The following is a 15064-nucleotide window of genomic DNA, read 5'->3' on the forward strand; positions in this document are numbered from 1 at the left end:
AGGGCCACCCAAGACGGGAAGGTCATGACAGAGAGGTCAGACTAAATGCAATCCCTGGGGAAGGTAATGGCAACCCACCCCAGTATTCTTGCCGTGAAAACTAAATGGATCAGTACAACCAGAGATATGTCGGTATACCATCGGAAGATGAGACCCCCAGGTCGGAAGATGGTCAAAATGCTACTGGGGAGGAACAGAGGATGAGCTCAACTAGCCCCAGTCGTGATGACGCAGCTAGCTCAAAGCCAAAAGGACGGTTAGCGGCCGACGGTGCTGGTGGTGAACGGCGAATCCGATGTTCTAAGGATCAACACACCATTGGAACCTGGAATGTAAGATCTATGAGCCAGGGCAAATTGGATGTGGTTATTGGTGAGATGTCAAGATTAAAGATAGACATCCTGGGCATCAGTGAACTGAAATGGACTGGAATGGGCCACTTCACATCAAATGACCACCAGATCTACTACTGTGGACAAGAGGACCACAGAAGAAATGGAGTAGCCTTCATAATTAATAGTAAAGTGGCTAAAGCAGTGCTTGGATACAACCCAAAAAACGACAGAATGATCTCAATTCGAATTCAGGGCAAGCCATCTAACATCACAGTGATCCAAATATACGCCCCAACCACAAATGCTGAAGAAGCTGAAGTAGAGCAGTTCTATGAGGATCTGCAGCACCTACTGGACAACACGCCTAAAAGAGATGTTATTTTCATCACAGGAGACTGGAATGCTAAGGTGGGCAGTCAAATGACACCTCGAATTACAGGTAAGTATGGCCTGGGAGAACAAAATGAAGCAGGACACAGGCTGATAGAATTTTGCCAAGACAATTCACTCTGCATAACAAACACTCTCTTCCAACAACCTAAGAGACGGCTTTATACATGGACTTCACCAGATGGACAACACCGAAATCAGATTGACTACATCCTTTGCAGCCAAAGGTGGCGGACATCTATACAGTCGGTAAAAACAAGGCCTGGAGCTGACTGTAGTTCAGATCACGAACTTCTTCTTGCACAATTTAGGATCAGACTAAAGAGATTACGGAAGACCCACAGATCAGCTAGATATGAGCTCACTAATATTCCTAAGGAATATGCAGTGGAGGTGAGGAATCGATTTAAGGGACTGGACTTAGTAGATAGGGTCCCAGAAGAATTATGGATGGAAGTTGGCAGCATTGTTCAGGAGGCGGCAACAAAATACATCCCAAAGAAAGAGAAAACCAAGAAGGCAAAATGGCTGTCTGCTGAGACACTAGAAGTAGCCCAAGAAAGAAGGAAAGCAAAAGGCAACAGCGATAGGGGGAGATATGCCCAATTAAATGCAAAATTCCAGAGGTTAGCCAGAAGAGATAAGGAATTATTTTTAAACAAGCAATGCGCGGAAGTGGAAGAAGACAATAGAATAGGAAGGACAAGAGACCTCTTCCAGAAAATTAGAAACATTGGAGGTAAATTCCAGGCAAAAATGGGTATGATCAAAAACAAAGATGGCAAGGACCTAACAGAAGAAGAAGAGATCAAGAAAAGGTGGCAAGAATATACAGAAGACCTGTATAGGAAGGATAACAATATCGGGGATAGCTTTGACGGTGTGGTCAGTGAGCTAGAGCCAGACATCCTGAAGAGTGAGGTTGAGTGGGCCTTAAGAAGCATTGCTAATAACAAGGCAGCAGGAGAAGACGGCATCCCAGCTGAACTGTTCAAAATCTTGCAAGATGATGCTGTCAAGGTAATGCATGCTATATGCCAGCAAATTTGGAAAACACAAGAATGGCCATCAGACTGGAAAAAATCAACTTATATCCCCATACCAAAAAAGGGAAACACTAAAGAATGTTCAAACTATCGAACAGTGGCACTCATTTCACATGCCAGTAAGGTAATGCTCAAGATCCTGCAAGGTAGACTTCAGCAGTTCATGGAGCGAGAATTGCCAGATGTACAGGCTGGGTTTAGAAAAGGCAGAGGAACTAGAGACCAAATTGCCAATATCCGCTGGATAATGGAAAAAGCCAGGGAGTTTCAGAAAAACATCTATTTCTGTTTTATTGACTATTCTAAAGCCTTTGACTGTGTGGACCATAACAAATTGTGGCAAGTTCTTAGTGGTATGGGGATACCAAGTCATCTTGTATGCCTCCTGAAGAATCTGTATAACGACCAAATAGCAACAGTAAGAACAGACCACGGAACAACGGACTGGTTTAAGATTGGGAAAGGAGTACGGCAGGGCTGTATCCTCTCACCCTACCTATTCAACTTGTATGCAGAACACATCATGCGACAAGCTGGTCTTGAGGAATCCAAGGCTGGAGTTAAAATCTCTGGAAGAAACATTAACAATCTCAGATATGCAGATGATACCACTTTGATGGCTGAAAGTGAAGAGGAACTGAGGAGCCTTATGATGAAGGTGAAAGAAGAAAGTGCAAAAGCTGGCTTGTAGCTAAACCTCAAAAAAACCAAGATTATGGCAACCAGCTTGATTGATAACTGGCAAATAGAGGGAGAAAATGTAGAAGCAGTGAAAGACTTTGTATTCCTAGGTGCAAAGATTACTGCAGATGCTGACTGCAGTCAGGAAATCAGAAGACGCTTAATCCTTGGGAGAAGAGCAATGACAAATCTCGATAAAATAGTTAAGAGCAGAGACATCACACTGACAACAAAGGCCCGCATAGTTAAAGCAATGGTGTTCCCTGTAGTAACATATGGCTGCGAGAGCTGGACCATAAGGAAGGCTGAGCGAAGGAAGATCGATGCTTTTGAACTGTGGTGTTGGAGGAAAATTCTGAGAGTGCCTTGGACTGCAAGAAGATCCAACCAGTCCATCCTCCAGGAAATAAAGCCAGACTGCTCACTTGAGGGAATGATATTAAAGGCAAAACTGAAATACTTTGGCCACATAATGAGAAGACAGGACACCCTGGAGAAGATGCTGATGCTGGGGAGAGTGGAAGGCAAAAGGAAGAGGGGCCGACCAAGGGCAAGATGGATGGATGATATTCTAGAGGTGACGGACTCGTCCCTGGGGGAGCTGGGGATGTTGACGACCGACAGGAAGCTCTGGCGTGGGCTGGTCCATGAAGTCACGAAGAGTCGGAAGCGACTAAACGAATAAACAACAACAAATCTGTGCAGAAAACTTTGGTCATGGGGAAGATTAGAAGCAAAACAAACAAATGCAGAGTAATTTTTTTTATTTCTACTTTGTGCAGACACAATGCAATTTCATTTCAAAGCATTCCTCATTCACTTTGGGATGCCCACGAGTCCAAAGGACTGAAAGATAAACTCTGTTCCCTATAGAAGGCAGCAAGCCTGTCAGATTCTGTTACTGTCACAGAAAAAAATGCAATTACGTCCCTCCACTTTGCTCAATCTGCAGCAGCATATGGCAAGGGAATATTGTTGAGGGCAGACAAATTATCTTTGGGGTAGAGCTCAGGATTTTCTTAAAAACAAAACCCTGATAAGCGTTCTAAAAGCTCCTGTTCATTTAGCCCAAAGGCCTATATCAGCTGAAAAATTTGAAGCTGTTTGAGATTTGCTTCAGATGAACTGCGTGCAAAATAAAACTTGGGCTCCCTTCTTACAAAAGAAGGGCTCAGAACTCTTGAGTGAGCCAGCAAAGGTGCTGGTCCACACACACTTCTCAACTAATGAACAGATTTATAAAATATCTCTGCTTGATTGCTTGGAAAAAAATCTAAAGCTGCCAACCAATGCATACCTAAATGTGAGGGAGAAAAAACCCACAAGGTAAATTACTATTCATATATCTGAATTAAGGTGGAATAATCTACACCTAGGAGGAATCTTTTCTTTTCTTTTTAATACATCACTCACTAATAAGAAAGGCTGCCAGCATGCCTTTCAGTATGTAACTTATGCAGTGTCCCAAGAGTCATCACTTGGAATAGAAAACACACAGTGATTCCAATCATCTCAGAAGGCCCTGTCTGTGATTTTAGTTAATTATTGTTTTTCTTTCAGAATGTCCTTTGAAACAGCACTAACTGAGAACTGCTACATGTGCATATTAGTATCCAGCATTTCAGATTCAAAGGAAAAAAAGATGCTTCAGATTACTGGGGGGGAGTGGAAGGGGAGGTGTCTCACATAGTATATGCTGTCAACTCCTTAAAGCCAAACATACAGTAGATCGTAATTCTGAAAAAAAGATGCCACAACTTTAAGTTGCTGCCAGTAGGTGATATCTATGCAAGTGCCCCATTTACTCCAAACTATATTTTTCTCTTTGAGTCTGAAGCACCACACAGCCCTAATTTTATGGAAAATAACTATATAAATTGAAACCTATTAGTCAGACATTTTACCAAATGTTTCAGGGTCACAATGACAAAAAATTAAAAATCCTCCAAAGGTTCTTGCCACTTTGTGCAACTAGTTTAACAATCAGTAACCACAGTAATCTTCACATCCTGTATATTAAATAATGGCACCTTACAGCAATGGTCTCTATCTACAATACCACTAGGAATAAAATATTAGGATCACTATTAATTCCTGTAATAATCAGATGCTTATTAAAAAAGTGCCAGGTATCTGAGAAGAGCACCAAACTCTTCCAAAGTTCTCTTTGATGGTGTTGGGAGATTGCTTTAGCAGACACATCTCCTGTCACATATTATGAAAATAGCTGAAAAACAACTGTGCTGTAAGTAAGAGTTCCATGCTCATTGCTCACTTACATTAGAAAGTAGTCTAAACCTCACTAGAGTGCATTGGCAAATTTCCACAACAGCAGGTGGGAAGCACTGCACCAAATTCTGATGGGCATAATAACAGCAAGAAGGGAATGAAGATTATAAATGTTGTAAAGTGTACAGCAGGTAAATTAAAGCAAATTTGGGAGAAAGGAAGTTTCCAACTCCATTGCTAGGTGTTTGGGTTCTTGGTTTCCCAAGAAACATTAGCCTTCAAACAGCAGTAGACTGACATTTACATATACGCTTAACTGACAAAACTGGATTGTAAAGTTGCACACTTCAGTGATTCTCAATTAAGGTACTGAACAGAAGATGCCAGAAGCTAGGTTATAGTCAATTCAGGAAAAATTCTGTGCCAGCATTGCAGAAAGAACCACAAGTTTCATTCAAAGAAAGTCTTCTGGGCATTCCCTTATAAAATATCCTTCCTTCTCAAAAATCCCAAAACCGGATCAGCTCTCTATAGTATTCCAGCTGAAATTCTTTAATTTGGTTTTCCCCAATCGGGTATTCCCAGATGGTATCTGAAAATAACTTGCAACATCCCCAGCTTGCATGGCCAATGGTCATGGATGATGGGAGCTGTATTCTAGGTTGCAGAAGGCCAAATTACCTATATGTAGCAGTAAAGCAGGACGGGCAACCTTTTTTTTTTTTTTATCATAAAGCTTATTTCTTCAGGGTGGGAGGAGTTGAAGCAAGCAGGGAGCAAGGATTCATTTGAATGCCCCTCTTGACATTTTCTTTCCTCTCTCCCAAGCAGTAGGCTAACACAGATAGAACAGGATGGCTACCAAACTCTGAACTGGCTGAGGGCATCAGGAATTTGGCTGACCTGCATGGGTAGCCCAGGGTGTCAGGTGGCCCAGTAAAGTAAAGAACTCATGATCTTACCTCTACAAGCTATGTGCCTTCTCCTAGAGTAAGACAGCAAATCAACTAAGAAGCAGGCTAGCAAAGAATCCACTAGGCTTTAACAGGTTTAAGGCAAACCTTTTCTAAATGCAAAGGGAATCAATGGTAATAGTGCTCAAGCTGCCTCTAGTAATAAATCTTTGATTTCTCCTGGTACGGCATAGTTGGTGCAAACCTTAGGTATGATGATGCAACTCTTGCCAGAGTAGTAAACATAAAACCATTCTGGCATATTGCCAAGTAAGCCTCTGTTTCCCTCAAGGGCAAGGTTACACATTGTAAGAAGCAGAAAGAGCACCCAACAGAGTTGACAGGGGCCTGAAATGGCCACTGTTAGCACCTGACTATGATCAGCAACTGTCAAAATGGTTTAAAAATATCTTTAAAAACAGCATTAACAGGATTTTGACAGCCTCTTCAGGCACTGGTGCAAAAAATGTACAAACAAACCCATACCCAGGGGAAGGTACCATCATATCTAAACCACAACTGTATTTTAAAACTTCCTTCTTCTATTAAAAACTATGAAAAATACTGTATTACCTCACTAATGATGTTTCTTCAATACTTCGCTACACTCCTCCAATTACAGGTGACCATTACCTGATTAACTATATCTTAGATGTTGTTTTAAGCACTGAAATGTCCAATCCAATGCATCATTTTAATTCTCTTTAAAACACAGATCACCACCTGAGCAAGACTGGTCCATTTACATGGATATGTTTTGGACATACACTGGATTTTAAAAAGAAAACTTTAATTATATTCTGATTTAAGGAAATCTACTTTATATAATTCGGGTAAATTAACAGACTGTTTATTAGCCTTGTTTGACTCAGAGTGGTAGGTGGCAGTATTGCAACCGAAACTCTCCCCACGACCCGAGTTTGATCCCAGTGGATTCTCGGGTAGCCGGCTCAGGTCGACTCAGCCTTCCATCCTTTTGAGGTCGGTAAAATGAGTACCCAGCTTGCTGGGGAAGGTGACGACTGGGGAAGGCAATGGCAAACCACCCCACTATAGTCTGCCAAGAAAACATCGCGAAAGCAGTGTCCCTCCAAAGGGTCAGACATGACTCAGTGCTTGCATAGGGGATCTTTCACCTTTCGCAACAGACTGTTTAATTTTCCTTTAAACTACTGTAATAGAGGAAGTGAAACTGAGAACTCTCCAGTTTTTCCTGAAGATTATCTGGACTTTTACTTAGGCCTTCAACCTTCAGAAGGATAAGGAATACTCCTTTAGAGAGAAGAAAAATCTGCAATTCCAAGGATACTGAATGGTCCAGACATTGTACTCCCTGTGTACACATTGCAGCATTAAATGCCCAAACAGTATTTTGCAAAAAGCGTTTTATCCCCCAATTCTTTCATTGTTTTAACTTAATGCTTTTTTCTAATCCAACAATGAACCAAGTACCTCTAAGCATGGTGTAAATAATGGTTTTGCGTAGGTTTGATCCAGCAGCTGTCAGTGTGGAAGGCAGGACCACACCAAAAGCATTGAGGAAGCACTCTAATGACAAAGAAAGCTCTCTCTCCCCATGTTGCAATACGGCAGGCTGTTAAGAATACTGTATAAAGGAATTACAGTACTTCTATTTTCGCTGTCCTGTAAAGTGGCCCAGTGAGAATTTTATTTATTGTGAGAAAATAAATTGCAGGAACATCTGCCATGTCATTATCATTTCTGGAACATATTATTGGATAGACTCTGTCTCTATAAATAACTAACCATGTATTACAAAGGCAACAGGTTTTATTATGTGACTTGAAGTAGGATTTAAAACTGATCAGTTTTCAGGAGCACTTCTTGCACTTAGTCTATGTATGACCAGTTTTATCTACAAATACAACATAGTGTCAATATTTTATGAAACTCTGTAAGGTGCCACCGTGATAGTGCTATATAATAAGAACACTAAATTAGTTTTTTTTCCATGAAATGAGTATGAACTTTGCATAGCAGTATCTCAGATTATAACTTTTAAATATTCTACATCTGAAAACTAACACAGCCTGAGATATTTCTATGTTAAGTTCACATATTATATCATGAAGAAGCTAGTTTGACATTCTTATTATACAACACTATCAGCATATATTGTATCTTACAGAATTGCAAAAGTAAAATTGGCACGTTCTACACTCAGAAAGTTACAGTCTAATGATGACAAAAGTAAAATAGCAAAAGGAGAGATGAACGTAGATACTCCATGCACACAAACTTAAATTTTAAGTTGATAGGAAGCTCTCTTATAAAGTAGGTCAAAATATTCCTGTCTTGTGATCATGATTTTTGATCCCCACAATGCTGAACTTGGTTATTTACTCACAGTTCCTTATTTGTGCAAAGTTACAAAGAGAAATCTTAACCAGTAACGTGTATATAATGCTGTACCTAAAATTAAGTATTGCATTACTCCCTATCATATCTCCATAACCAGAATATTCTACCCAAAACAAACAATTCCTCTGAGGTTGTATGTGATTCTAAAACTGGAAATAATCCACTGCAGCCTCATCTCAACCCCAATTACTTTGTCCTTCCATAAGAGGACTGTGACACTCTATGGAAGTGAAAGTTGAACTTCAGAGAAGTGTTGGAGAAGACTCCTGAGAATACCATGGACAGCCAAGAAAACAAAGCGATGGATCATCGAACAAATCAACCCAGAGTTCTCACTTGAGGTACAAATTACCAGGCTCAAATTATCCAACTTTGGACACATTATGCAAAGGGCCAGCTCTCTGGAAAAGGCTCTAATGCTGGGAAAGGTGAAAACAAAGAGAAGAGGATGACCAGCAGCAAGGTGGATGGACTCAGTTAAGGCGGTTGTGAGTTTGGGAGACTTGAAAGGACTGATAAGGAATAGATCATCCTAGAGAAAATCTATGTGGTTGCTAGGAGTCGAAAACGACTTGATGGTACATAATCGATCAATCAACCCCTAAGAGGTAGGTGAGTTTGAATTTGAGACTTTCTGCATGTTAAGCATATTCTGAACCACATAACACTACTGAAATCAAGAATTAAAGTGATAATTAAACACATTGTAGAAAATAAACAGTGTGAAGAGAGACTTTTAAAAAGGCAGCAGGGTGGTGGTGGTGGTAATAGCACATTTCAGAGAAGAAACTACAGATAGCCAACAAAAGGCCACAACTTCTAAAACCTTCTAAATGATCACAAATTTCCTTGTTGCATGGATTGCAATGTCCTGAACACAGCTACCCCTTCTAGGTTTCTCCCCATCTTCACTCCTACATACGCACACTTCCTGCATTCAGGATGACCTTGGAAAGCTACAGGCACAAATTTGCCTATAAATGTCACAGGTTGGGTCCTTTCGGGTCAGTTGTTTACAAACCGCATTTTCTCTTCAGCAAAGGGCGTGTTTCTGTGAACGACAACCCGACCCCGAACACAAGAGCTGAAGCCACAACACGCGCGTCCCAAGGCGCTTCTTTGGGTATGCTCCAACCTGCTTAACAGCCGCACTTGCTTTAGGGCATCTGACACTCTCTGGGCTCCCGCTTCCCACCACCCCAATTCGGCCCAACCCTCGTTACCTGCCCGGCGATCACAGGCTCCGCGCCGATCTCAATGCCGTATTTCAGCTCGCTGAGCTCGTGCAGGTTCAAGGTGCCAAACGCCTCGCCCCGTCCCAGCACCGAAAACACCGCAAAGAGCACAAAAAGGCCGCGGGGGGCCGAAAACCGAGGCACTGCTGCCGCCATCTTCCTTTCACGATCCCGTCCTGTTATTGCCCCGAGTGGCGGCGGCCTCGCTGACTCCTTCCGCCCGTTCCTTGGACTCCATCCGTCAATTCCTACAGCTCTGTGGAGATGTCAGTTATCACAGTCAGGCTTTCCTATTGGCAGTTGTAAGGCAAGTGACTATAACGGGGCGGGTTGAGGCATTTTTTGAAAAACCTGGAAAAACAGGATTGGGTCGCTCCCCCGGCCAATCAGGATAGCGAGCGCCGGCCCAGCTACGGTGATGAGTAACAATTGCCCAAGGTAAAGCCATGGTAGCAACCAATCAGGATGCCGAGCGCTTGCAGTCCCGAAAGAGCGCAAATGCATAGTGCCGTTTATTTGAATATCCGAATTTTAATACAGTATCCACATGCTTTGCGACTTCCTATTTCGATGTAAAATCACGTCCACCAAGTTCAACGCATTTATGCGTTGAAGCTATTAGGAATAATCCATCTTACTGTTCACTGCATGGCGCAGGGCAAGAATACCAGCAGGTAATTAATCCACATCATTTAAATTTGAACAAAAATAATAGAAATTATATAGTGTGCTAGTATGGTAGCTCTTAGTTGTAATTTTACTGAAAGGAAGTCTTGTGTTGTGCTTTTGTAACTTTTCTATTATTACAGCGGTACTAAATTATTGCTCAAGTATCCATCCCTATTTACCAGATAATAATGATAATTAAATTGGACATGCCTGCCAGCTACAGAAATATGAATAGGACTATGCAAATACATTCTACTGGTTCCCATGGGATTTAAATGTGCTTCAGAAGACACTTTTATTCTGCTATTGCTCTGCTTTGAACAAAAATGCTTCAGGAGAGTCTACCCATTATTGTCTTATATATGTAACTCTTCCGCTATTTTTTCCAACTCTTTTTGTGGGGGTGGGGGGCAGTCTCAAGGAGGAAAAGATGAAAGAGGGGCAGAATGCCTTATATGGTATGGTAGCTGTAGGAGCCAGCAACTGGAAGCACACTTTAAAAAATAGCGTCTCTTTTGAACCAAGCTTAATTCCTGATAACCACATGACTTTTGACTGAATTCTGGCACTGCACATCTGGAGGGAAGTTCGGGAAGGCTGGTTTGGGTCTGTTACTTGTCAGATCTCAGAGACATCACCCTGACAACAAAGGTCTGCATAGTTAAAGCAATGGTGTTCCCTGTAGTAACATATGGCTGCGAAAGCTGGACCATAAGGAAGGCTGAGAGAAGGAAGATAGATGCTTTGGAACTGTGGTGTTGGAGGAATATTCTGAGAGTGCCTTGGACTGCAAGGAGATCAAACCAGTCCATACTCCAGGAAATAAAGCCAGACTGCTCACTTGAGGGAATATTAAAGGCAAAACTGAAGAACTTTGGCCACATAATGAGAAGACAGGACACCCTGGAGAAGATGCTGATGCTAGGGAGAGTGGAGGGCAAAAGGAAGAGGGGCCGACCAAGGGCAAGGTGGATGGATGATATTCTAGAGGTGACGGACTTCTCCCTGGGGGTGCTGGGGGTGTTGACAACCAACAGGAAGCTCTGGCGTGGGCTGGTCCATGAAGTCATGAAGAGTCGGAAGCGACTAAACGAATAAACAAGTCAAGATTACTTTGAAGCAAGAAAATTAAAATTAGATGCCTTAGCATTCAGAATTCAGGGTTTCTTAAATAATGAGACAAATTTTTTGAATAAGACAAATCTTCTCTCTAAAATTAAACAGAATTTCATGCTCCAGAATTTAACAAACTTATCAAATTTAACATATGGGGGTTAATTTATTTCAGCACTAATTGAATCCTAGCCAGGTTTCCTTTGTACAAAAGCATAATCTTCATTACATCAGCTTTTGCTTGTTTGCTGATACAGTATCAGAAGATACATTACCAACAGCACTAGATTTAACTTCACTTTTCTGTTGTTAATGAAGCAGGATAGATTTTTTTAATGATGCATTTCATTTATGCTTGTATTTATTTATTGTAAAGACCAATAATAGCAAACACAAAGAAAAACAAAATGAGAGACTAATACAGTAGGAAAGAGGAAAGAAAAGAAAAACCCAGGAATTGACTAAAGGAGTTGTAAACCATTCAGACAGCAATAAATCAGCCTGGGTATATTTCCAGTGTTAAGCCCAGAGCTTTCTTATGGCAATCACAATCAAACAAGATTTGGCAGCCTTCCTGGATAATTCTACAGACTGATCTGTTAGCAAGAATAAAGCATTCTGTCTTCAGGCCAACCCAAGTGGTTAATTACTAAGGGGCAACAGAAGAGGCCATACTGGGACACAGTAATGGTATCCTATTACATTTCCTCTTGAAAATCTGTCAGACTGACTAGTGAAAATACTCTCCTCTGTAGGAGAAAGAGGGTGTTACAGAAATAGTAAATCTCTAAGGCCAGGTCAAAAGCTCTGTCTCTAGAATGGCTCTGTCATAACCCAATTTTATTAAGAATTGAGCTGAGAGACTGCAAGGAATCAGATCTAAGACTGTGCCTTTCATTCTAGAAGAAACAAACTTGTCAACAAGGATATTCTCAAAATACTACTGTTAGCCAACACTTTAATCAGAACAGAGCCTCAGTGGAAGTTCCAGCGGAAAAAGGGCATTGAGAACACAATAAGGAATGCCAAGCATAGTTAAGGATTTAGACTAAATTTTCAGAATTCAGACATATTTTCCAACTATGGAGGAGGTTGACCTACCTCTTGGCAAAGAGAACTACTTTTGTTTTAGGATAATTAATGGCCAATTTTTCTTTACCACAAAATACTCCTTGGCATTGCAGGCTCTGCTAAAGACCCCCCTGTGTCACAAATAGAGTGACTCCATCTTTAGCATAAAAGAGAATCAATATGGATTTATTAGCAGCCCTGGAACCTGAAACTCACTCTTAGATGGAGTGTTAACAATGGAATCCATGGAAAAAATGAAAGGGAGGGGAGTGAGTTATTGAAGTGGAGAGAACTTTGGGAGTGGCACATTTAATGTCCTGCAGCACTGTCATTAAATGAAATAAAAGCCAAGCTATAGTTGTAACTGCCAGTTTTCCCCATAACCTTTCTTTAGGTATTGAATCATTCAACCACTGTAACCCTGATATACAGGAAACAGGGTGTATTTATAATCAAGCAATAAGGAAATACAACATCATAAATGTGAGTGGTTACAAATTAATTATAAAAAGGCGTCTTCCGGTGGGGACATGGTGGACTGAACAGCTGTGCCTGTGGGCTCAGTGGGCAGAACTGACAACACGGCAGTTTTTTCGGGCTCAGGCAGGTTTTCCTGAAGCCCAGGAATGTTTTTCTGGATAAGGAAAACACCTGGAATTACCCCATCTGTCCTCCAAACGGCTGTTTGCAGCCAGAAGATTGCAAACAGCATTCACACTCAACCAGTAAGAGCAGCGGGGAGGCTGGGATGTCACCATTTCCAAGCCATGCTGTAGCCTTAAAGGGACACTAAGACTGGCCACCCCATTTCTAAATTACCCAATTTATATTTCAAGTATGTGTACCCTAAGAGAGGCTTTCTACAGCAAGGAGAAGCGGATTCTCTTGGTGCTTATCGTTATGTCTGGGATTAATTTTTAAAAAATTCTTTTTTAAGTGTTGGACTTTGTTTTCCATCCAAATATTAAGGAGGATTGAGAGTAATAATTGTCTCCCTGTTATTATTTTTGTATTAAATTTGAAGATATCAGCATTTTCCTATACATTGAATCGGCTGTTTTGAACTTTCAGTCTTCTGCTTCTACTTTCCCTGGGAAACTGTGTTATCTCACTTTCACTTGCATAAACACATTCCAGAATTCTTTCGTATCTTCAACTTTCGCTGGTTAAACTCCTAGGGCATGCCATAATCTACTGCTTGAGACATGGAGGAATTTAAGCAGACTTTCTCTGACTTTCACAGAGATTTTAAACAGATGTTTTCTGATTCCTGTCAAGTTTTTATGCAAGGCATTCAGGACATTGTGGAAAATATGAGATCTAAAATGTGTCATCTGGTTGGGGATGTTGTGGAGGAAACTGAGGAATTTAACAGCGACAGAAATGTCTCTTCTAATAGTGAGATTGGGGCTTTTGTTGAAATGCTGGATGAAGATCAGATAGACCAGTTGAAAAAATTAAAGGGAGAGATCGAGTTGCAAGCCATAAAAGAAATTGATTTTCTGATAGAACAACATGGAAAAGAAGGGGTTATTATGTATGGGAGGTCTTTTGAAGAGAAGTTGGAGTTTTTGAGCAGGGGGGCAGTTGGGCTGTTCGATTTTTTAAAGAAAAAAGCTCTGTGCATATTGTTGGCAGATGCTGGGAAAGCCTTTAGCTCAGGAGAGGTCAAAAAAATCACACACCAAGCATTTCTATAAAAATAATTTATTTACAGAAAACAAAACAAAAGCAAAACATATTTAAAGGACTTAGCTCCCTTGGAGCAAGCCTTGCTTGCCTACATTGCCGGCAGAGAAAAAAAGAGGAAGTGAGAACAAGTCCGGGCAGGTTTCCTCCCCCCCCAGGTGATTTGCATGAAGCACGTGAGAGGAGACAACCTAATACAACCTTTTAACCCGGCCAAAATGATTAGGCACATATAGCAGTCTTAATCTGTTAGTAGGAAAACCTCAACACTCCCCTTTTTACACTATAGATTAAGATGCAAACCAATCTTCTCTGACAACTCTGTGTGTCTTGGTACAGGAAGAGGTTTGGTTAAAATATCAGCAATCATGTCTTTTGATTCACAATATTTTAACATTATTTCTCCTTTGCTTATCATATCTTTAATATATTGATATCTAATATCGATATGTTTTGTTCTACTTCTGCAGGCTTCAGATTTTGCCATAGCAATGCAAGCTTGATTATCCTCATAAAGAGTTATAGGCTGGTTCACTTCCATGCCTATGTCTTTTAACAAATGTTTAAACCATGTAACCTCATTACAGGTTTGTGTTAGAGAATAAAACTCTGCTTCTGCAGTGGAAAGAGCAACAAGTGTTTGTTTTCTAGAATGCCAGCCTAAGCTAGATCCAGCAAATTGAATTAAAATCCCAGAAGTAGATTTTCTGTCACTGACATCTGCTCCCCAGTCAGAATCGGCAAAAGCCTGCAATTTCTCAGTTCCAGAGGCATTTAGCTTCAGGCAATAATTCTTTGTTCCTTGCAAATACCTCATTAACCTCTTCAATGCTGCTTTTCCAGTAGATGTAGGCTTCTCGACCTGTCTACTTAAAATGGCCACAGAATTTGAGATATCTGGGCGAGAATGATTTGCAATGTACAGTAAACTTCCAATTGCAGATCTATAGTTCTCTGCCTCAGTTAATTGAGTTTCTCCTATATCTTTCTGAAAATCTATTATCATCGGAGTAGAGACTGGTTTACAGTCTTGCATATTAAAATCCTCTAGGAGCTTTTGAATTTTACTACGTTGGTTTAACAGAAAGCTACCATTCTTGTCTCTGTGTACTTCCAAACCTAGGTAATTGGTCACAACTCCAAGGCTTTTTAATATGAAATGGCTTTTCATGCAGGCTTCAAAATCAAGACTTTGTTTTTCTGTTGATGTGAACAGCAGCAAATCATCAACATAAATGCACAGATACATACAGCCTTGTTTGTCCTTCTTC

At 40.9% G+C, this 15064-nt stretch overlaps 1 protein-coding gene across 2 annotated transcripts in view; it reads right to left on the reverse strand.

Annotated features, from left to right (window-relative positions):
• The window catches only part of OS9 (OS9 endoplasmic reticulum lectin), a 38738-nt gene extending 29185 nt beyond the window's left edge, over window positions 1-9553 (reverse strand). The window contains exon 1 of one of the 2 annotated variants that reach the window (XM_063293898.1): window positions 9240-9553. In XM_063293898.1, the coding sequence (XP_063149968.1) occupies window positions 9240-9407 (168 nt within the window). In that variant the 5' untranslated portion in view covers window positions 9408-9553. The remainder of the gene's footprint in view (window positions 1-9239) is intronic. The other variant, XM_063293897.1, reaches the window with a different exon arrangement.
• Between the last annotated feature and the right edge of the window lie 5511 nt (window positions 9554-15064).

Source organism: Candoia aspera, chromosome 2 (assembly GCF_035149785.1).
Source record: "Candoia aspera isolate rCanAsp1 chromosome 2, rCanAsp1.hap2, whole genome shotgun sequence".
Lineage (NCBI taxonomy): Eukaryota > Metazoa > Chordata > Lepidosauria > Squamata > Boidae > Candoia > Candoia aspera.